The sequence below is a fragment of the Taudactylus pleione genome, unplaced genomic scaffold (genome assembly GCF_031769625.1).
Source record: "Taudactylus pleione unplaced genomic scaffold, aTauple2 ptg000317l, whole genome shotgun sequence".
Taxonomy (NCBI): domain Eukaryota; kingdom Metazoa; phylum Chordata; class Amphibia; order Anura; family Myobatrachidae; genus Taudactylus; species Taudactylus pleione.
In genome coordinates, this window is record NW_028284718.1 from 1,327,138 (window position 1) to 1,351,874 (window position 24,737).

Here is a 24,737-nt window from a genome sequence, read left to right on the forward strand (position 1 = left end):
ATTTTGCGAAGGCTGTCACATAACATTGCAATTATTGCCTTTACCGAACATATCAAAAGATAAAGGGATACAGGAGGGGGAGCCCTCTGCGCTGGTTTCATGTAAATAGCCTATCTGTCCCCTCAGGACATTAAGGATGGCTTGTGTGTTGTCTGCTATAAAGAGCCACCTCACCAGTCCAGTTTACCTGTCCCTGGACAAGAGCCTTCTTGGGTATCCTCTTTGTCCCAGGTAATTAAGCAGTTTGTGGATCGTATGGCTGCTCCCACTATGCCTCTTTGGATGGGGTGTACACAGCATGCTATGTTTGCACCTCCTATGCATCCTTCCAGGAAGGATGTTTATGCATATTCTAGTCAGAGTATTGCACCATCTAAAGTTGATAGCAGACCGGTAAAAAGATAACTTGCACTTAGGTGCCTTAGTAATTATCAGTCTGCTCAGCATACGGATTCAGATGCTGCATCTGACGAATCGGATGATGCGCAAGGTTCTTCTCCAGGGTCTAGCTCGGGGGAGGAGGACCATCCGTCCACAGTGGATGTTCCTTCTTGGGTGAAGGTGGTTAAATCAATCCCAGATATTCAGGATGATGAATCAGCTCACAGTAACAAGGCTCCAGTGTTTAATCACCACTGGAAGGTGGTCAAAACGGAGGTTCCTGTCTGAACAGCTCGCTGAGCTTATGGATGAGGCATGGGGTAGCCCTGACAAGCGTTTTTATGTGAAATTAAGAGAATAAGTGTTCTATCCTTTCCCAGCTTCTGTATGTACTAAGTGGGAGGTACAGCCTAATGTGGATGCTCATGTGACGCATTTAATCAGAAATGCTCCATTGCCTATTCCGTCAGCATCTTCCCTGAAGGATTCCATGGATAAAAAGATTGAAACAATATTTTCATCATCTGGAGCTGTTAAGGCGCACATCCACATTCCGACTAGGAAAAGACCGTACGATTACGACATCGTACCCGGTCCCCTGCAGTGCATACACTGAACGATCAGTCGTTCAGTGTAGACACCCTCCATCATCCCCGAACATGGCCAATCTGTCATTATCGGCAGATTGACCAGCATGTTCGGGCGATGATTGATGTCGGAAACGACCAGCGGGAGCGTGCATCGCTGGTCGTTTCCGACATTTGCATGCCCGATTTGTCCCTGATTAAAGAGCGATTGCACGATAACGTTGTTCTTATTCAACTGCTCTGTTTATTTGGGTAGTGGATGGCCCGCCTTGACTTGTCCAGCTATGGCTGGAGCCTGGGTAGCCAAAGCTGTTGAAGAATGGATGGGAGCATTGGAAAATTCTCTACCAAATGCTACCAGAGAACAGATGATGTATATCTCCCATATACAGGAAGCAGCTTCATATCTGGGAGGAGCTGCTGTAGATGCTGGAATGTTAGCTTCTAAATCATTAGCACCTTGAATAGTGGCACGCAGGGCCCTTTGGTTAAGATCCTGGAAAGCTGATGCAGGACCAAAGAAGACGCTGGAAGTTCTACCTTTCTATGGATAACATAATAGCTACTCTGGCGGCTTCAAAGCTAGCAGGTCTGCCATCTACGGCGACTATAAAGTCTAGGCAGCACAGACTGTGTAATGGTTAGCAATACTGCCTCACAGCACTGAGGTAATGTTTGGTTCCCACTATGGCCCTAACTGTGTGGAGTTTGTATATTGTCCCTGTGCTTGTGTGAGTTTCCTCCGGGTGCTCCGGTGTCCTCCCACACTCCAAAAATATACTGGTAGGTTAATTGGGTCCCAACAAAATTAACCCTAGTGTGTGAGCATGTGGTAGGGAACATAGATTGTATGCTCCACTGGGGCAGGGACAGATGTGAATGGACAAATATTCTCTGTGAAGCGCTGCGGAATATGTGTGCGCTATATAAATAACTGGTAATAAATAAATAGGCAGGTCTCTCTTCGGTCCTTCCAAACTCTGGGACAAGCAAGGGAACAGCCTCCCTCTAAAGCTGCATACACACACCGATTTTTTTGAACGATTATCGTTAAAATATATAGTTTAACGATAATCGTTTGAAAAAAATCGTTCACTTTCTGAGTCAAACGAACGATAATCGTTCATGCGCGTTCACGTTTGTAGTTCAGTCTGACTTGTCAATTCAACGATTTTCATTAAGGGAATATTCAAAAATCGTTTTGAAGTTCAAAAAATTTGTTCACTACACTTTTAAAAAATCTGACAGATAATCTGACAGAAAATCGTTCATAAAATCGTTGGTAACAAAATTGTGTGTGTATGCAGCTTTAGACGTCTAGTTTTCGCAGAATATCAAGGCGACAAACTAAGAGGTCTGGCCCGGCAAGACGTCCAACTTCTAAGCCGGACGACAAACCCTCCTCCTGGGCGATCCCAGGGAGGAAAGCAGACTTCTTCAGTTTGCGGATTGTTGGCGTCAATCAACAACCGATACCTGGGTCCGAGAAGTGGTCTCTCGGGTATGCCCTCACTTTTAGGAGGCATCCTCTCCATAAGTTATTTTGCACAGATCCTCCATCAGATGCCGTCTAGGCTTTGGCCCTTCAGGAAGCCATTCACTGCATGCTGCAGGTGGGGGTAATAATTCTGGTTCCTGTGTCGCAACGGGGAAGGGGTTGTTATTCCACTCTATTTCCGGTTCAGAAATCGAATGGGGCTTATTGCCCTATACTAAATCTAAAACCCTCAACAGGTTTATCCATGTACCCAAGTTTCGTATGGAAACTCTCCAATTAATTATTTTGGCAATGTAGCCGGGAATTACATTGTTTCCCTGGACATTCAGAAAACATATCTGCATGTTCCTATTATACCATCCCACAGCAATCTTTACGGTTTGCTGTCCTTCAGCAACATTACCAATTTCAGGCTCTAGCCTTTGGCCTATCTACGGCTACCCAGGTATTGACCTAAATAATGGCAGTCATGACTGCCTCTCAGGCGTCAGGGAGTCAGAATTCTGCCATATCTGGATGACTTCTGATATTGGCGTACTCCAAAACCATCTTCAACTGATTATAGTCTGCTTACAAAAGCACGGCTGGATCATCAATTGGAAGAAATCATCACTTTCTCCAACACAGCAGATGGTACTTCTGGGAGCTCTTCTGGATTCTCGGGCACAGACGGTGTTTCTGCCAGGGGACAAGATAGTGGTCCTAGCGTTGCGGATACGCAAGCTGCTACGCAAGCGAAGGGTATCCATTCTCTTAGCAATGCAGGTCCTGGGATCAATGGTAATCCACCTTTTGACATGGTGGGGTATGCTCCGTTCCGTTCCAGGCCTCTGCAAAAATTGATTCTCTCCAAGTGGAACGGACAGTATCATCTAAAAAGGTCCCAGAGGATCCTTCTTACTCCAGAGGTTCGTCACTCCCTCCTGTGGTGGCTGAGAGAGGATCATCTGAACAAAGTGTGCCCATTCTGGATTCCAAAGTGGGTGCTTCTCACCACGGACGCCAGTCTTCGGATGGGGAGCAGTGACAGGTCATCACACCTTTCAGGGATGATGGACAAATCAGGATGGTCATCTGCCAATAAACATTCTGGAACTGCGAGCAGTATACAGCCATGGCCAAAAGTTTTGAGACTGACACAAGTATTGGTGGTCACAAAGTCTGCTGCTTCAGTTTTTATTATGGCAATTTGCATATACTCCAGAATGTCATGACGAGTGATCAGATGAATTGCAATTAATTGCAAAGTCCCTCTTTGACATGACAATGAACTTAATCCCAAGAAAAACCTTTCCTCTGTATTTCAGCCCTGCCACAAAAGGACCAGCTGACATTGTCAGTGATTCTTTCGTTAACACAGGTGAGTGTTGATGAAGACAGGGCTGGAGATCACTGTCATGCTGATTTTTAGAATAACAGACTGGAATCTTTAAAAGGAGGGTGGAGCTTGAAATCATTTGTTTTTCATCTAACTATGATTACCTGCAAGGAAACATGTGCAGTCAACATTGTTTTACACAAAAAGGGCTTCACAGGCTAGGATATTGCTGCTAGTAAGATTGCACCTAAATCAACCATTTATCGGCTCATCAAGAGGTTCAGTAGTTGTGATGAAGGCTTTAGGGTGCCCAAGAACGTCCAGGACCATCTCCTAAAGTTGATTCAGCTGCAAGATCGGGGAACCACCAGTGCAGAGCTTGCTCAGGAATGGCAGCAGGCAGGTGTGAGGTGAAGACTTTTGGAGGATGGCCTGGTGTCAAGAAGGGCAGCAAAGACACTACTTCTCTCCAGGAAAAACATCAGGGACTGACTGATATTCTGCAAAAGGTACAGGGATTAGACTGCTGAGGACTGGGGTAAAGTTGTTTTCTCTGAATCCCCTTTCAGATTGTTTGGGGCATCTGGAAGAACGTTTGTCCGGAGAAAAGTTGAACACTACCATCAGTCCTGTGTCATGCCAACAGTAAAGCATCCTGAGACCATTCATGTGTGATGTTGCTTCTCAGCCAAGGGAGTGGGCTCACTCACAATTTTGCCCAAGAACACAGACATGAATAAAGAATGGTACCAAAACCACCAAGAGCAACTTCTCCCAACCATCCAAGAACAGTTTGGTGACTAACAATGCCTTTTCCAGCATGATGGAGCACCTTGTCATAAGGCACAAGTGAAAACCAAGTGGCTCGGGGAACAAAACATCGAACTTTTGGGACCATGGCCAGGAAACTCCCCAGACCTTAATCTCATTTAGAACTTGTGGACAAACCCACAAATTCTGACCATTTTACTAGTTTGACACTTAATACATCTAAACTGCTTACCAGAAGGTAATAAAGAGAAAATGACATGGGTGGCTAAAATCAGCGACAATCGTATTTTCTTTCGAAACACATCTTTTAGTGTAAATATCTTCTAATCTTGGTAGGGATTGGTCAGTGGTTCTTTTGGCCGCTTTAACCACCCGAGCTAAAGAACCACGGTCCGAACATTTGGAATTCCCATACCAAACAGTGATGGAATACGTTAGATGCTTTCAATTATACAACAAAAAAAATCTACAAGTAATGGCCTAGACAGCCCACTTGCTTTTAGTTTCCTAAGGGAAAAAAGGTGTTGCTGAGCCCTCCCCACCATTGATGTGAAGACCGTGACAAGTCATCTGAAAAATTAATTCCAAGAAACTTGAATCCACTAAGCCGTTCAAAAATAGGGGCCGGGGGGCACTTTTCTTAGACCTCCAAAGTTTTCTTGCTATTAAACAGCAGCCTATTGACCTCACCCCACTTAACGAGTTGATCCACCTCCACTCTATAACTATCCCCATCACTAATCAGACCCACTATCGTGTTGTCATCAGCAAATTTTACAATAGAATTTGATTCCGAACTAGGGACACAATCTGTGTACAAGGAGTAAAGGAAGGGACTCAATACACAACCTTGAGGAACTCCTATATTCACAACAATTGGGGACGAAAGCAGATCTCCCAACCTAACCGACTGCAAATGGTCGGGTAAGAAATCCAACAGCCAATTACAACTAGACATGTCAAAACCAATTGCCGCAAGTTTTGCAATAAGTAAGGACAGTACAACAGTATGAAAGGCAGCAGAGCTGTAGTCCACAAACAGTCTAGCATATGAATCCCTATTCTCTAGATGACATAACACCTTATGGAGAACCATAAGGGCAGTATCCTCAGTAGATATTAGATCTATATGCAAATTGATAACTATCAGAAACCTCTGGGATGCCACCCTTAAGGCGTACCAAGACCAATCGCTCAAAGCACTTCATAATCGATGTAAGGGCAATGGAACGAAAGTAATTTAGACCAGAAATAGATGTGGTTTAGGAACAGGTATAATCGTAGTGATTTTAAAATATCTAGGGACAATACCTTGAGTAAGTGTTAGATTAAAAATCATTGTAAGGATACCTGATAATTGATCAGCACGCTCACGTAATACCTTCCGTGGTATGCAGTCAGGACTGGCAGCCTTCCTAGCATTTTTCTGCAAACAAGACAACATCAGACTCTGTTAAGTTCCAGGAACTAACTGATGACGAATCACTAATTGTCACTACAAACTTCTTGAACTGATCAACCGATGGGCTACCTGTCTTAACGCCCGGAATGCTTGTAATTTTACTTCAGTATACTATAATAACATCTGACAAAAAGGTCTAAAAACAGTGAAGCAGCAAACTTTGTGAAAACCAATACTTGTCATTGTCAAAATTTTTGGCCATGGCTGTACAAGGCACTTGTCATGGCACAGAACCTGCTCCACGGCAAGCCGGTCCAGATGCAGTCCGACAATGGGACTACAGTGGCCTACCTCAATCATTAGGGAGGCACAAGAAGTCACACAGCTATGAAAGAAGTGACAAGGGTTCTGATTTGGGCAGAACGTCATCTTCCGGCCATCTCGGCAATATTCATACCGGGAGTACTCAATTGGGAAGCAGACTTCTTAAGTCGCCAGGACATGCACGCCGGAGAGCTGTCTCTTTAGTGTTCACTCTAGGTTTGGTGGCAGGCGGGGCGCCGGACCTCGAGCAAGGGCACTTCCACGTGCCTGAAAAGGGGACGTGGCCAATTAAAGGGGGCATGTCTGTATGATGCGCCCCCTTTTTGTCACACTTGGGGGCGTGCCCAGCACTTACCTACATGCTGGGCGCCCCGCACCCCCAAACCCCAAGCGCAGTAGTCATTATGAATGGATGCTGGGCAAATGCGCCCGGCGGTCCATTCACCAGCGGTGACCACTGCTCTGCCATTTTCCCCACGGGCGGGACTCTACAGCCTGCGGGTGGAGAATAGAACCTGCAGGTTGTTTCAGCGAGGTGACGCGCTGGAGGGCAGGGCGTGGCGCCCCGCTATAACAGCCTAGCGGGAACGCTATCTCTTCATCAGGGAGTTTTTCAGCTCCTGGTGAACAAATGGAGCCATCTCATGGCGGCACATCGCAACCACAAGGTCCCCAGGTACGGGTCCAAAGACCCATCAGCAGCCTTCATGGACACACTCCCAGTAAGATGGGACTTCAAGCTGGCGTATCTTTCCTCCCATCCCCCTTCTCTCAAGAGTACTCAGAAAATTCAAGCAGGAAGGCGGAACAGTAATACTGGTGGCTCCGGCTTGGCCCAGACGTCATTGGTTTACCGACATACAGAATCTGTCAATAGACAGTCCATATCCTCTTCCTCTATGGCAGGATCGGCTAACGCAGGGTCCCTGCCGGCATCCGGACTTGCCTCGTCTGGCTTTGACAGCCTGGCTCTTGAATCTTCCATTCTAAGAGCAAAAGGTTTTTTCAGTTCTGGAAGGCCAATGAAAGCCATATGTTTTCTTTTTTTTTTTTTTTTTTTTCAATAGGTGCTAGAAAAGAGCCATGATTTCAGCAATACATTAAATTACATATTATAACCTTGTATGTATATGTTCCTTATGTTTATATTAATATGATTATGACTGGCTTTATTTTAATACAATTAAGACCACTATTTTAATGGTGTTGGTTCTAGTTGTGTGTTCACCCCCTTATCACTGGTGTATTATTGATGGGTTTGTTTTTACGTATTGTAGGAAGTCTGTAAATGGGATTTGGCACAGTTGGGTTATTAGGGAATTAGTTATAGGTTTTGGAGAAAAATCTAGAGTCTCTCCTGTTGAGTAATGGTCTTCAGTCATAAATGATCACATACTTTTGCTTATATAGTGTTCACTGTGTAATTACTGCCTGGCACAGGGGTGGTTAATATGTGCATATATTTGGTTGCTATGGAAGTACTTGTGCACTGTATCTTTTAATAGCATTTGCCTGCTATTGGTTCTATTTGGCATTAAATGGAACTAGTATCAATACACAGAAGGGTGATTTTTTTTTTTTTTTTCTCTTAATGAACATGTAACCAGGTGTTGTATCTAAAAATAGTTATTTTTATATTTTTCAGTTCTTAAGCATCTCAAATACATCTCACAGGGCATATATATATATATATATAATATATTTTTTTTTTATTTTTTTTTGTGTGTTTGACCACTATCGGCATAAAATCTAGCAGAAATAAATTAAATGTTTCATTTGTAGTGATTTTCTAGTTTCATTTAGAAGCATACATCATACACACAACTTGTTGATTTTATTATATTGTACATCGCATCGATAGCAGTGTGGTTAAGAATAAGGGCACACAAGATGCTCTATAAACTAAACATGCTACTAACTTACAGGTCGACTTTAATTTTCTTTCACCGCTCTAATTAATGTGCCTGGAATAAGTGCCAATTAGACCGGGTTTAGCCGTGTAGAAATTTAATTGCTCTATTGGTCGCCCATTAGTAGCAGTTGCTGGTGCTACAAATGTAAATATCTTTTTTACTTTTTTTTTTTTTTGCCTTTGCTTCATTAGTAAACACTAGGGGTGTGCACCGGCCACTTTTCGTGTTTTGGATCTGGATCTTTCTTCGTGTTTTGGATCTGGATTGGTTTTGCCAAAACTACCCTTCCGTGTTTTGGGTTCTGGGTTTTGTGTTTTGGATCTGTATTTTTTTTTTTTTAAAAACAGCTAAAATCACAGAATTTGTGGGGTTTTCTGCTCCTATGCTATTATTAACCTAAATAACATTAATTTCCACTCAGTTCCAGTCTATTCTGAACACCTCACACATCACAATAGTGTTCATGTCCAAAAGGTTGCACCGAGGTAGCTGGATGACTATGCTAAGCGACACGAGTGAGCGGCACAAACACGTGGCCCATCTAGGAGTGACACTGCAGTGGCAGACAGGATGGCAGTTTGCATTATGTACTGTTTGGAGCCTAGTTTTTCAAAGTAAAAAAGGTGCGAGATGGAATTGTCCTTGGGCCCTCCCACCCACCCTTATGTTGTATAAACAGGACATGCACACTTTAACAAACCAATCATTTCAGCGCCAGGGTCTGCCACACGACTGTGGCTGAAATGATTGGTTCGTTTGGGCCTCCACAAAACAAGCTGGCTATTATCCTGTCCCTGCACAAACTGGCTCTACGGAGGCAAGATGTCGTCCTCCTCCACTGATTCCTCACCCTCTTCAGTGTTGTGTACATCCTCATCCTCACAGAGTATTAATTCGTCCCCGCTGGAATCCACCACCACAGGTCCCTCTGTACGTTCTGGAGGCTGGTCTCCCTGGAAGAGTTGATAATTCATTTTTATGAACATCATATTCTCCACATTTTGTGGAAGTAACCTCCTACACCTTTCGCTGACAAGGTTCTCGGCTGCACTAAACACTCTTTCGGAGTACACACTGGAGGGGGGGCAACTCAGGTAAAATAGAGCCAGTTTGTACAGGGGCTTCCAAATTGCCTCTTTTTCCTGCCAGTACATGTACGGACTGTCTGACATGCCTACTTGGATGCTGTCACCGATGTAATCCTTAGACAGACGCACGCTTGTCGCTGCTGCTTTGAGGATGCAGGTGCGGCTACTGTGCATACAATTCACAAACACCAAAAAAAAAAAAACCTTTTTTTTTCTGAGTGCACTTTGGGGGTTACAGCACCCTTTAACGGACATTCCAGCCGGCCCTTTACTTATGGGACACAGGCGCATGCTTGGTGCTGCTCCTTTGTTGATGCACGTGCAGCCACAGTGCACACAATTCACAAACACAGAAAATAATTCCTCCACCATTCTGTCAGTGGTGACAGTATCATATGCAGTGACAGTGGACATGTCAGAAATTGTCCTTCAGTCCGGACCAGATGTCCAAACCGGCCCTTGACTTATGACACAGGCGCACGCTTGGCGCTGCTGCTGTGTTGATGCACGTGCGGCTACTGCGCATACATTTCGCACACAAACACAGAAAAAAAAGAATTTTTTATTTTTTATGGAGTGCACTTTGGGGGTTACACCACCCTTTAACAGACTTATGGGACACAGGCGCAGGCTTGGCGCTGCTCCTTTGTTAATGCACGTGCAGCCACAGTGCACACAATTCACAAACACAGAAAATATTTTATTTTGTTTGGAGTGTACTTTGGGGGTTACAGCACCCTTTAACAGACGAGTCAGCCGGCCCTTTACTTATGACACAGGCGCACGCTTGGCGCTACTTCGTTGATGCACATGTGGCTACTGCGCACCCAATTCACAAACACAGAAAAATATATATTTTTTTGCACTTGGGGGGAGCACCCCTGATGGACAGAGCACCCCCTGGACAACACTACAGCACCCCTTTAGGACTGGGACACTGCACAGGACTTTGGAGTGGACACAGCCCCTATGGACAACTGACTGCACAACACAGCCCCTATGGACAACAGCACAACACTATACTACACTACACACCCCAGCCAGCCCTAACTCCCCACCCTCCCTCTTCACTGTCCACAGCCGAGTGAGAAAATGGTGCCGACGCGGGTACCTTGTATAGAATCCAAAACCCGCGAGACCCGGAAGGCGGGATGATGATTTGCCTCGATTTCAGATCCGTGTCAGGCGGGAAAAGTCGAGCCTGACTCTGATCAGGGGGGCTCGGATTTCAGAAGTCCGAACCCGCTCACCCCTAGTAAACAGACAAAAATGCCAGGTATTAGAGTACTTGGAGTACTATTTTATGGTTTAAATGTATGTTCTCTTTAAAGTAGATTCAATAAGACAAGTTTAAGCTATGCTCTTTATTCCAGTAAAGTTGATAGTTGCTTGTGACACCAGGGCTCTGCTGCTAATGGTTTACTCCTTCAATTACTATTGGCACCTTGCTTGACTGGCTGCTCCATGTAGCTGATAATGAGGAAGTGATCTATCTCTGCCACACAGTAAGTTGGTGGTTTAGTGGCTCGGCAGTTACAGGAGTAGGCACCAAGTGGCATCTTGCAATTAAGTGCTTTGTGGACAGAGCCTTGCAGAGTAATAATGCACCTACTTGGTGTGTATGGCATTGATGGTTGTAGCTTTCTGACTGGCAATGTGAGCATGTGATTTTCAGTATTTGGAGTATAGAAATGTCACATCGATGTTTCTGACTAGATGCTTCATTGTGGTTCTACAGTAAGTATATTCATTTTTATCACGTCTACTTTATCTGCAAATGGTATCTTCGAAATTCTATTTGCTTCTCCTGTTGTATACTAAAAGTGCATTGTTTTAAATAGAATTTCAGTGAAACTTGTGTATTCCAGTTTGCAGCCATCTTTTATTTCAAATAGAAAAAAAGTGTCTACGCAGGTGTAAACACACTAAGGGCTGTTTCACACCTGCCGATTTTCACCAGCTGGCAATAATCCGGGCATTGTGAAATTTAGTGGTGAATGGAAGCGAGGTGGGTCCCTTCACACGGCACAGTCGCCGTGTTAAAGCCGAGAATATCCACTAAGGACGACGTGCCGTCTCTGCAAGCCAGTGTACTATAGGAAACAATGTTTCCTTACACACACACACCAGCCGGCTTGTACAGCAGCTGCTGCTGCGCATGCCCAGAAGGTAGATGGAAAAAATACGGCACAAAAGCTGCAGCATGTGAAAGGCACTGATTGCCTGACAAATATGTCCAGCTTCTTCTGCCTATTTTTTTTTTGCCGGCCGGGCAAAACCGGCAGGTGTGAAATAGGCCTACAGCTGTTTATTTCTCACAGTATCAATACATCTGCAAATTCAATAAAAAGTTACATTTAGAACATGCTTAATAACATTCAGTAAAAATGTAACAGAAATATTTAGCCTATAATAGCAGTCTCATATGCATATATAAATATAGTAGTAAAAAAAACTGCCAATAATCAGAATTGTATCAGAGATGAAGTCCTTTATTGAAAAATGTATTTATATGGCAAAGAATTAATAATCACCACTCCACTGTGGGATATAAAGCTTATAGCGTTTGTTACTATGTAATCGCCTGCTGTTGTGCAGCGTTGTTACCATATATCAGCTTGCTGCTCATTTGTATAACCGTTCCACTCCAGTGGCTGCCGGCCAGGTCTCCCCTCCTCCCCCCCCAAATACACTCTCGTTCAGCCTCTCCAGACCGTGCCTTTTAAGGGGTAGTGTTAGTTTTTACCTGGCCGCATTCAGCTCCATCTCCTGGGTAATAGCAATATGTTTGATCACGGGTCCGCTTGATGACACAGCCGCTAGGTCACGCTCTGCTTATTTCTACAACAGTTCAAACACAGGTCTCCCATCTCTCCATATTATGCCGGTTATTTCTTTTTAAATGAAGGAAGTTACCGCTTTGAGTCCACAGCCAAATAAAGTGCAGAATAAAGTATTTAAAATTTGAGGCTGCAATAATCAGTCTATATTAGACTCCCTTAACATGTTTCTCCCCTCACATGGGTTTTATCAAAAGGCAGTAGTGTCTCATCACAGATGGTTCTTAATTTGTGACAAAAAAAAAATCAGGTGAGATCTCACAAACCTATTGCATCTCATTAATTACACCATGTAGACATGAACACAGCTATTGGGAACCAATTTAAAGCTCCATAATCCATCAAGAACAACTATTTAAAAGTATATAGATAAGTAATTGGTAACGATCACGGCTCCTCTATATTAGCTATTAATCTTGCCCCTCAATTCTCAGATTCACATGCAATCCTTAGACATTATATCAGTTGTCCAATCTTTAGATATTTTATGTTACCTCCAAAAGACTCACTAATAGTATGGAACCTAAAAGGATATTTTAATCTCTCCCCTCCCTTATCTCTTATTCTCTTTCATATCTACTTAACCTAATATAAATGTTTGGCTTACATAAAATAACTATTAATAACATTCAAAAACCTATGTAAAAGTTCCAGGACTCTATATTGAGAGTGCGGTTCTTGGCTGTATAGACTTTACTTCGCAAAGCCATCTTTCTGCCAGTTTGAAGGACACTGCAGCTGGCCTGTTATGATTATGATTGAAACCATAAAGCAGTAGCCATCAATGGTTCATCTAAAGATATACTGCAATATTATCTAACAATTTAAGTGTTAAAAAAACAGTTGTAACTTTTTATTTTCCTTCCTTTACATTTTGTTTTAATATTGAAGATGGGGATAGTATTTTTTTTACTTAAGCAGCATATGAATCTTAAAAGTGAGAATTGAATAGAGTTTTTTTGAACAGCTGTTTAAAGTTGATCACAATCACTGTTGCAGGATCTTCTGGACAAGCATCTGATCGCGAATGCCACACCACCGGAAAGCAAAGTTTTCTACTTGAAAATGAAAGGGGATTATTATCGGTACCTTTCTGAAGTAGCATGTGGAGATCACAAACAAGGTAAGTCTCTAAGAAACCATATATTAGGGAACCAGATAATTTGCCCAAGAACACGGGGCTATCGGACTCGTCACTTTTTAATCCCAGTTATTAATAGTAAATATTGATCTTTCCACCATCATTTAGTAGTGTTCCTGCTAGGCTGTTTGAGCGGGCAGTTGACCCTGGCCGATTTTAAAGGGGCAAAATGTGCCCTGCCCTTTTAGCGGTGTTCCGCTAAAACAGCTTGCCCTGTGCCTTCCACACCCGCGGGCCAAAATTGCGGTGACCGATCTCCATCGGGTGAATAGATGCTTTGCGCATAGCATCTTTTCACTGTGAGGGGAGAACTTGGGGGAAACCTGTAAGTGCTAGGCAAGCACCCAACTGTGACAAACTGGGGGTGTGTCACAAGGACATGTCACCTCCCCGGTCAGGAGCGGTCCTGCCTTCGGCTTGCCCTGACCGCAGTCTAGCAGGAACACTCATTTAGCCCTCATCCACCCATTTGTGCTTCTGCAGCGTTTTAACTGTCTAATCACTTAGTGGACTTTTCTTTTTTTTTAACAAATAAGTCGAACATCTTTTTAAAAATATTTACCTATTTTAATGGAAAAAATATGCCTGGTGGTTTCTAGCATTAAGCTGGGGTACACACTAAGTGATCCATTGTGCAATATATCGCATAGTGTGTACCCCGATCGTACGTACACGCAGATCGTTCATTGCATCGTCCCATCAGCTGTGCTGCACAGCAGATGGGACGTTGCAATGAACGATGCCATGCTGCTAAATGCAGCATGGAATGACAAATCGCACCGTCTCCACTGCATCATGCACTGACGGCACGATATGTCGCTCCATTGCATTGTCCCGTCGCTAGTTACACACATCGTGCAGTGTTTGTTTCTTGAAACTTGCACACTTTGCAGCGAATTGCGCTCCCGAGATTTCTCCAATCCAATTAAAAATGCCTATTCGCACTACTCGCAGCGGAGAGGTGCGAATTTACTGCCAAATGAGATTTGCGAGAAATGCATGAAAATGTGGGGAGACCATCCTGGACCCCCCAAAATGGATATTTTCTTTAGCAGGACCGTATAGGAGGCTGGCTGTGGGCATTAGGAAGGTAATGGAGGTTTTTAAATGGTGTCAAATGGCTGATTTGTGTTTATCATTTTCTTGTATTTAAAAAACAAAACAAAAAACTTTTAGTTTAATCTCAAACGAATTAAATGAAAAATGCAAAAACAAAGAAGTAAAAGGTGATTTTGCGGTACTTTGGGGGCACCTTGAAAAATTATAAAAACCATTGTTTTCAACTAAAAAATTATTGTAATTAACTTTGGGGTGCCTAAACTAACGAAAAAGTTGATTTTGGGATAATTTGAGCACTTGTAATTTTTTGGGGTTAAAAAAAATTTAATTATTGGACTAATCTAATTGAAGTTCCAAAAGCCTAATTAGTCATTAGGGGGGGCGGGGTGTCCAAGGGGTTCAGCACGGTGTCCTCACATTTTACCCTTTTAAAATAAAGATTTTCCTTTCCATCTCTCACCCTCAGGGAGGTGCGAGTGGAAAGTTGCGAATTCAGTCTGACTGATTCAGTGCGAGTTGCTAATTGGATTGCAAAATTAATTCGCTATGTGAATTCAAAGTGAAAATAGCAACTCGCACCTCGCCATTCGCACCTAATTTCATTGACCCCACTATGTTTCCATTGTAACATTCCCACAAGTAGTGGTAGATCTCTAGTGGTAATACTCCTCCACCCACCTGTGTGTCCAGAGATCCCCATTGTGTCACTACCCCCAGTGCCATGTGTTACCATTGAAGTCTTGCTTATACCCCACCTCCATCCCCCCCAGGGGTGGTAATTTTCATGGGGTGTAGATGATTATGATGCTGCAATTTAATATTTCACACCTTTCATTCTCCATAACATAAAATTAATTTCATCTTTGTCTAAAAATGTTAACATCAGAATGACAATTATCTCACACACCAGTTTAAAAAGTAACAAGTTGTTCTCTTAAATATTTTTTAGTATTGTGGGTAATAAACAATTGTTAGGTTTGTGATAAATTTCTGCTCAGAATAGGAAAAACAAAAGTTCACTTCACATTTAACCTGATTATCTCCCTGAGAATGGTCTGATTAACTGCTGAACACATTATCTTTTGTGTCTGAATCCACAACTTGTAAACTGCACTTAAGGGCCCCATACATCTGCGACGGATCGTCGCGATCCTGCAACTCTGCATCGTAGAATCGCTGAAATCCAGCATGTTGGATTTCATAGATATGGCGATCAAAAAATGATTGTAATTGGCAGATCGGTGACATTTAACATGTAGAATTTCACAGATCCTGCGACGGATCGCATAACATGACGGCATATCCAACCAGCGGATTGGCGTTTCCGATTACATCGCGACGATCCGTCGCAGATTTATGGGGGACCTTTACTTGTCTTAAGGTCCCCATCAGCAATCGATTGTGGCAATTCTGCAATTTGCAGATGATTGTATAAAAATATCTGCAATGTATGGGCTTCACAGATCGCAGATTGCAACCCCCCCGGTCGGCGAAAGCAGTTGAGGACCCCTGGTCTAGGGGATACGCACCTCTACGCTGCGTACACACTTGCTGGTATTTGGAACGATATCGTTCACACTATTGGCCAGTGTGTGTGTGAAAAACTACCAACGATGCGCGCTCCTGCTGGTTGTTTACGATAACCCCAGTTGGCTGTACATGTAGCCCAATCTGGGGTTATCGTGAGCAATGCAATGCTGCTAAATGCAGCATGGCCCCGCTACCCCTTGCCGCCGTCTGTCGCTGGTCGGCATCTGCAATTGTGTATACACTTGCCGATGCCGACATCTCCGCTGAGTACGATATTGCACATACACACATCGTGTAGTGTGTATGCGGCATTAAGTTTATTTGCATTTGTTGATTTAAGAGGTGGTATACTTTTAAGTGCTCTCACCTTGCCATGTGCTCCTGCATTGGGAAATTGATCTAATTGTCCTCTCCCTGACCCATTTTATATAGCACAATATTATGTTTGAAAGCCTTCCTTTTTTTTTTCTTGATTGTAATGCTTATTGGTGGAGAAGAAACCGATTAGTGAGCGACTGCCTGAGAATTGTACCTAGTGCAATCCAGGGACAGAGCTTCACACAATATGCAGTGCAGCTGAGTAGGGGGAGAACAATGTGGAGAAAATAATTCTCTGATGCAAGAGCTATGATTCACAGAGCCAAGTCTGAGAGCTTTTTCCTAGTCGCTGTAAGCTTGGTCTTACAGCTGACAAGAACCTTGTATGTTCATAATGTAGAGCAACATGCAGCTCTATAGTTCCTGTGTCATATCCACTAGTGTGCATGTGGGTCATAATTCAGACACTTGCAAATTAAAATAGAATTGTAATATTTCAGATTTGAGTAGCAAACATGGAAGATGTATGTACCAGAATTTTTTTTTTTACAAATTTGAATGCTGTCCTTGCTTTGTAGGTACTGTAGCAAGCTCTCAACAGTCTTATCAGGAAGCTTTTGAAATTAGTAAGAGCGAGATGCAGCCTACACATCCGATTCGGCTTGGACTGGCTTTAAACTTCTCAGTGTTTTATTATGAAATTCTTAACTCTCCGGAAAAGGCCTGCAGTCTAGCAAAATCAGTAAGTGTTTACTGTGCACCTTCTCCTTTTCTGGTGCTTTTTATTGGTAAAATGTGTGCTTTCTTATATTTAGTGTGTTTTTTTTTTTTTTTTCCTCAAACCTTTTATTCTTCAAGGGCTGCTAACATTTTACTGTTGCAATATCAATTATTGGTCAGCTATAGATATTTTGTGAAAGCAAATATTTCTCATGGTGATCCAACCAGGTGTTGCAATATATAAAATACTTGTCAAAAAGTGAATATGTTCTCTCTTCAGGCATTTGATGAGGCGATAGCTGAGCTGGACACATTGAATGAGGAGTCCTATAAAGACAGCACTCTAATCATGCAGCTACTAAGGGACAATCTTACAGTAAGTAAACACTTTTTTATTTTTTGTAGATCTCTGAATGAACAAAACCTTAGATCTTCTTCAATTTAATTCTGTTCATCAATTATGGGGTAAATCCAATTAGCCGTGGAGGGGGCAAGTTGCTGTTGCAACAGCATAGATACCCTGGCAACGGCACCGCATCTCGCGCCCCCCCCATGATTTCACCCCGGAATCGTACATTTTTATGCGCAGCCCTAATAAAGCTGTGAATAAAAATCCACAAATCCAGAGGTACTGCATACAGCCACACTTATTTGCGCCACGAGGAAACTTGCACCTAATGGTACTGAGCCCTATATGTGTAAGCTGCTAATACCAACCCTAGTTTATGGAAATTAAGGGGCATACAAAATTACCAGACTGAAATTTGTTTGTGCTCATATTGTCATCAGACGAGTACTTTTGAGTAATGTTTAATTATGGAATAGCAGTGATCGCGATAAGCTAAAAAATGTGTGGGTCCAAGGGACCCATCTCTTTATAAAATTGGGATCCTGCTCCACTGTGTCTGGGTCTCATCACATATTATGGTGGGGTGAAAGCAGGCAGCAGTTGGGACAGTGCTGGGGGGCAGGTAGCAGTTGGGCCCAGGTAGAGCTGGAGGGAAAGACAGGGAGAAGTTGGTGGTAGAGGGGAGTAAGGGCAGGCAGTGCTAGGGGTAGGGAGGGGCTAAGTCAGACAGCAATTGCGACCGTGCTGGGGGGGGGGCAAGGATAGATAACAGCTGAGACAGTAATGAGGTGCTAGGGGCTAGTACTGAAGGTAGAGAGGGGGGCAAGTGTAGATAGCAGCAAAGGCAATACTATGGGCAAGGAGGAGGTTAGGGGCAGGCAGTGCTTGGGGGTAGGGAGGGGGTGCGTATAGACAGTAACTTGGGCAGTACTGGGGGCAAGGAGGAAGTTAGGGCTGGGTAGGGAGGGTGAAAGTGTAGATAGCTAGGGCTTCTTAAAGCTGGGGGAGTAGCCGGGGAGCAGAGCGGACATGGCAGCGGCTGCGGACTACTACTGCCCACGATCATTACGCCCCCCCCCCCCCCACACACACACACACACAAGTCCTGCTTCATCAGTGAGACTCCGCCACCTTTATCAGCAGCATGCACCGTGACTTTGTACTGCTGTCCTCTCATGCAGTCCGGATTTCCTACGGCTACGGGGCATGTTTGAAAGGGCCGCCGGCAAGGGATTGGCTGCAGCGGAGCACGTCCCCGGGGACCCACCAATTTTGAAAAGAGTCCCCAGTCCTCAAAAGTGGGTAAAATACAGGCTATAGTGCGTATTTGCGAATACTGGAATAGTACATATGTGTCTAGGCTGCCCTCCTGCAACTTGCTTCCTTTTTTTTTTTTTATATATATAGTTAAAGCCACTGCTTTATAGCATCCTGTATATTTGTTACTCCATGTTACTGCTCTGGATACAATTGTACCCAACACCTGGTGCAGCAGAAATGGGTTTTATAACAAAACAAAAGTATTGGGCATATTTTTTCTTTTTTTTTGGACTAGAATAAATTATACATTTTGGTTAAAATCTACTTCAAATGTAATTAAGAATAAATTATTTCAGTTAGTGGGGAAAAAGAAGCAGAACATTACCTTCTGATGGCCCAGGTTTGCAGTATACCTGCTGTAGCAAAATAACATGACATAATGTTGCAAAATAAAATAACACATAAACGTAGTCATACAGGGGTATTCAATATGGGAGCGAAAACTCAGTTTTTGCGTTAATATCGTACCTATGACGTCATTATCGCAGGTTTTAGTTTTACACCGTATTCAATTTCAAAGACTTCGCAGGTTCGAAAAGTCTTTGATAAAGAACGGGGATAATTTTTCACCATTGAATAGGTGTCGAAAAAAAGTGCAGAATTGGGGTTTAGGGGTGCAGGCTTACAAAAAAATAGCCTGCACTCCTGGGAAATGACATTTAAAAAAGAACTGTCAAAAAAAGTTTAAAAAAAAAAATAGGGACACCCTAAAAAATTAATGTAAAATTTGGGGTGAAAAAAAAAATGGGAAAAAATTGTTTAACAATAGGGAAATAGGTTCAGGGCTATTCTGCAAGTATGTGGCAGGTGTTTTCTAGAATAGAATTATAGCGGCAAGTGCACAAATGCAGAATTTTTAAAAACTTACTTTAGAGACATCAAAATATGCTAGTACCCATTTTCATGTACCCCAAATTTGATGGGACCACTTAAAAAAACAAAAAAAATAACCTAAGTGCTCTTCTGCATCACTTCTTCAATGTCGGGAAAAAACACCGGCTGCGGCTATTTAAATCCCTGACTTTCATTTAAAGGCTAAAACGCGGGTACCCATAGTGATCCCCCATGTTTTTACAACTTTAGGGGGGTCCTACAATTTTTTTTAAGGAAAATTTCGTAACTTTACACAAATCCCACTTTGCAGGCTCCTGTTTTCGTTAGTTTCATATTGAATACGGGGATAAGCGGGTGCGCGCCCGATACTTTATCCCAGGTAAAAGCTCCGATATGAAACGTAAACTTCGACAGCGAAGTTTACGTTTCATATTGAATTCCCCTCATAGTGATGCATCTACCCTACACCACATTTAATTGAATTGCACCTTTTGTATTTGTGTCAAGCAATATGAAAGTTTTGTATACAGTCATGGCTAAAAGTATTGGTTTTCGCAAAGTTTGCTGATTCAGTGTTTTTAGACCTTTTTGTCAGATGTTACTATGCCAAAGGCTTTTATTGACAATTACATTAAGTTTATGCAAATAGTCAATATTTGCAGTGTTGACCCTTCTTTTTCAAGACCTCTGCAATTTGCCCTGGCATGCTGTCAGTTAAATTCTGGGCCAAATACTGATTGACTGATGGCCGTTCATTCTTGCCTAATCAATGCTTGGAGTTTGTCAGAATTTGTGGGTTTGTGTTTGTCCATCCGCCTTCTTGAGGATTGCTTCTCAGCCAAGGGAGTGGGATCACTCACAATTTTGCCTAAGAACACAGCCATGAATAAAGAATGGTACCATCCTCCAAGAGCAACTTCTCCCCACCATCCACAAACAGTTTGGTGATGAACAATGCCTTTTCCAGCATGGTGGAGCACCTTGCCATAAGGCAAAAGTGATAACAACTAAGTGGCTCGGGGAACAAAACATCTAAATTTTGAGTCCATGGCCAAGAAACTCCCCAAACCTTAATCCCGTTGAGAACTTGTGGTCAATCCTCAAGAAGGTGGATGGACAAACACAAACCCACAAATTCTCCAAGCATTGATTAAGCAAGAATGGGCGGCCATCAGTCAGTCAGTATGTGGCCCAGAATTTGATTGACAGCATGCCAGAGTGAATTGCAGAGGTCTTTAAAACAGAATGGTCAACACTGCAAATATTGACTCTTTGCATAAACTTAATGTAATTGTCAATAAAAGCCTTTGACAATTTTGAAATGCTTGTAACTTTACTTCAGTATACCATAGTAACATCTGATAAAAGGTCTAAATACACAGAAGCAGCAAACTTTGTGAAATCCAATACTTCTGTCATTCTCAACTTTTGGCCATGGCTGTACTCTTGTACTATGCTACTTTTATATTGTAAAATCTGCACGGTTTGTACCAAGATAGATGTTCATTTTAAAAATATTAAGTGAAAGAAACCTTCAAATATCATTAAGGATGCTGTTCTCTGTGATGTATTAAACAATTTTACTTTAAAAACCAACTTTAAAAAAACAAAGAACAAAATAATTAACGTTAGCACTCATGGCTTTATATGCAAGTCTTAAGTAATTAAGCCTATCAGAAATGCAAATAAACTAATCACGTTTGCAATACCACAAAATCACATTTCATTCATAGTACCTAAAGGTAAAAAGTCTAATGAATAAAATAAGTCTCTACGCCAGATTGATTTTAATAGCACCATACGTAAATCCTATTTGAATGTGCTAGGAGTTTTCATTTGTTTACATTATTGGGGTCCCTTAAGGTTCATAATGAATTAATTAGAATGGGGTCAATGTAATAGCCTGCGAGATGCAGGCACCTGTGAGTTCTTGGGTATTAAGCCACTAGATTTAAAGCAGCAGTAATTTTAAAAGGACTTTTAAATTATTGCAGCTTTAAATGTAACGGCTAAATTGATGAACGCTCGCAGGATATTACATTTACCTTTTTTACATTTAAACTATTACTTTAGTCTGTGTCTCTGAATTGCTGTTGATTTTGCCACATAAACGCCTTCTCTGCTGGCTTTCTAATCCACAATGAATAGCTGTAGGCTAGTTTATAGTACAATTGGTCACTGACTATATGCTGATTGTAATGGCGACTGTACACTTTAAATTTTATTTGTTTCACAAATTAGGAAAAATTACTTTGTAACATTCTAAAAAAAAAAAAAATTACACTAATCTAATCAATATAAAATAGACATAAAAAAATATATATAAAGACCTTGAGGGGTATATGATGGATAAAAGTATCAATTCTAGATACACTTGATACAGTAGTGACTTTGTTGGTATTAGAGGCTTATGGGCTCTATTTACTACAATCCGCAGATCGTAGTGTGATATTACCACTGAATTTGCATTGCGAATTCAGCCAATATCACAGGGATTTACAATAAATCCCTTGCAGGGACAAAGCTTGCGATCAAGCTCTGTCCCTACGAATCCCCTCCGCACACTTGTGCATGCGCCGATCGGCTGTCGCTAAGCCCCGCCCCTGCGATCGTGGCTCCCTTCCCCTCCGGTGATGTCCTCCGTGGCTCCAGTCAGCTGACATCCCATCCTGCACTGGGACCCGGTCAGCTGATGACCGGGTCCCAGTGCAAGATGGGATGTCAGCTGACCGGAGGGAGGACATCACCGGAGAACCGATCTCCGGTCCCTGGACTCTAAGTTGTTTTTTTTTTTTTTTTTTTAACAGCTTATCAGCGTGTGGTCTGTTTAAACCACACAGCTGATCACTGGGGCCGGCTCCGGGCTCTGCTCTGCCTTTAGAGCAGAGCAGGAGTCCTGTAACCGGGGAAGACCCTCGATAACGCCACCTCCAGGTGGCGTTATTGTCACAGGGTTTCCCCCTGTATTTTTTCACAGTTTATTTTTAGTAACTTTGGCCAGATAACATTTCTCATTACAATTTTGGGAAATGTGATCTACTTACTAAAAATAAATGATAATTAGGGCTTGGAGTAGAATTTTACGAGTTCTACTCCAATTGCCCTTTAGTAACTTTAGGCGATACTAGAATAATGTGAAAAGGGTGTGAAAATAGAGCCCTGTGTGTGCTAATCATGTTGTTGATGAAGCTACTGGCAAGCCACTGATATGTACAGTAATTTACTGTCTGTTTTACAGCTATGGACCTCAGAACATCAGAGTGAGGAAGCCGATAACGTAGAGGGAGACAACTAAGAACTGCCACGCATCAATTTTTATTTTTTAGTTTTTTTTTCTTTTTGTTTTTTTCACCGTCACTCTGTATTGTATATCCCTTTTTTGTGCAACCAGTAAAGAGAATAGTACATCGACTTTCACAACCTCCGTGTAGCAGAACAATTTGTGGATTAAGGAAAATTGCAGGTGTCTTACAGGAGAAATGCATGCTAACTTTTTATGTATATATGATATTTTACATGTATATCATATATATGATTTAAAAATGTAATTGTCTTCATTTTTAACTGAACACTGTGATTACGGGGTTTTGTTACTAAAATAATTCTAGATTTATTTTTATTTTTTTCATCCAAGATTTACAGCCTATTTTAGGACAAAAAGTCGAAGTACAATTCTGCACCTGTTTTACAGGATGTTAGTGACCATACTGTAACCCTTGGAATGAATTTGGTTCATACCATGGTGTTTTGGGGTTTTGTTCATGTAACGATTATATATTTTGATTGATCTAAATGCTACATATTGAACCTAATTTGTAAGCCTGAATATAATCAAGTCTTGTTTTTGAATATTTAGTCATGTTGAGTTTTTGAATTGGTGTTATGCACACTTTTGCCACTATATGTGTAAAAGGAAAAAAATATAAAATTTTTATTACACACATCAGGGGCTCTAAACAAAAACATACTGTAAAATACAATTATATTGGTTATTGTTGCTAATATAAGAATGACTGTCAGATTCTAAAAGAAAAACGTATGTTCATGGTCTTCCCATCATTATAATTCTAGTCTTTATTTCTAGCTTTTTGGCCACAGTATTTTAACTGTTTACATTTTTTTTTTTTTTTTTAAATTAAAGCAATCGCACATTGTTCCACTTGCCCTTCCTGGTGATTTTTCCAAGTTCAGTCTGTTAAACACATTACCTACGCAAGGCCTAGTTTGGTTGTGATCCTTCCCAAAAAGTTCTGTGTATTTATACACCTTTTAATCACTTTGCTTTCTATTAATCAATCTGAATTGGAGATCTTGATAAAAATAAGTTATTCATCCAAAATATTCTAGATACAATTTTTTTGCAGTAACGAATGACATTGTTAAATTGTTTTAATGCGCAGAGTACTGTATTTAGTTAGTCACTGTTTAGGGTGTCTCAGCATTATTCTGACTTTTACATTCCTCTTGGCTGTATCCTTTTCTCAATGTCTGTCTGTCTGCTTAAAGGCAACATTCATGCACTGATCTTTAAATCTCCGAACAAAACGTACAGTTAATACTTGCGCTTTATAAATGCAGTAGTGAATGTGGAACTGAGCCTGTCTGTATATCTGGTAGCTCTTTATTTTTTTATTATTATTATTGCTTTGTTTTTACTGACCAGTATTCTGCCTAAGATTTGCTTCTGTGTTGGTTTGAATACCTAGCACACATGTGGTTGTGAAAATGTAGTCTAGCGAAAAAAAAGCAAAAAAAAAAAAAAACAAACTGGTTATTGATGTATTCAAAGTTGTGTATGTATTTTCAGCAGTTCTTGTTTCACCCTACACAGAATAATCAGGAACATGTAACAATTCAAGAGCAAAATAAATACTCCATGTTATCAGTTCAGTGTGTTTTGTTATGTTCACTGAGCATTTGTGATATCAATACAATGAAGAATGTGGAGTCTGCTAAACAGTGTCAACCCCAGTCAACAAATTGTTTATTCATATTGGTCCATGATTATTATCAGGATTCCCAGCAGTGAAATAACAAAAGCTGATTTTGGCTCTTGGGTAACTTGGCAAAATAAGATAAATATATTATGTATATCATTAACTTTTATTTGCGTTTTTCAGTAATTATAGTTCCTCACAGTGGGAAAATCAGGACAATGGAAGGACTGCTGTTTGAAAACCATTGTCTAGACAGTTGTGAAGTGGAAACACAATGTCTAAAAGCTTTCTATGGCCACCAAGTCCACCTCTGGTGATGTGACTGACTGGAATGCAGGTTGCCACTCTAGACACTGCTTGCCTGTTGGGGATGAATAGAGACACCGCAAGCATTTTTACCAGTCATT

General features: G+C 41.8%; 1 protein-coding gene across 1 annotated transcript in view; it reads left to right on the plus strand.

Annotated features, from left to right (window-relative positions):
• Positions 1–24,278, plus strand: part of YWHAB (tyrosine 3-monooxygenase/tryptophan 5-monooxygenase activation protein beta) — a 36,824-nt gene extending 12,546 nt beyond the window's left edge. Inside the window, exons 3-6 of the mRNA XM_088442789.1 lie at positions 13,122–13,245; positions 16,749–16,912; positions 17,171–17,266; positions 22,632–24,278. Coding sequence (XP_088298915.1) covers positions 13,122–13,245; positions 16,749–16,912; positions 17,171–17,266; positions 22,632–22,688 — 441 coding nt within the window. The 3' untranslated portion in view covers positions 22,689–24,278. The remainder of the gene's footprint in view (positions 1–13,121; positions 13,246–16,748; positions 16,913–17,170; positions 17,267–22,631) is intronic.
• The last annotated feature ends 459 nt before the right edge of the window (positions 24,279–24,737 follow it).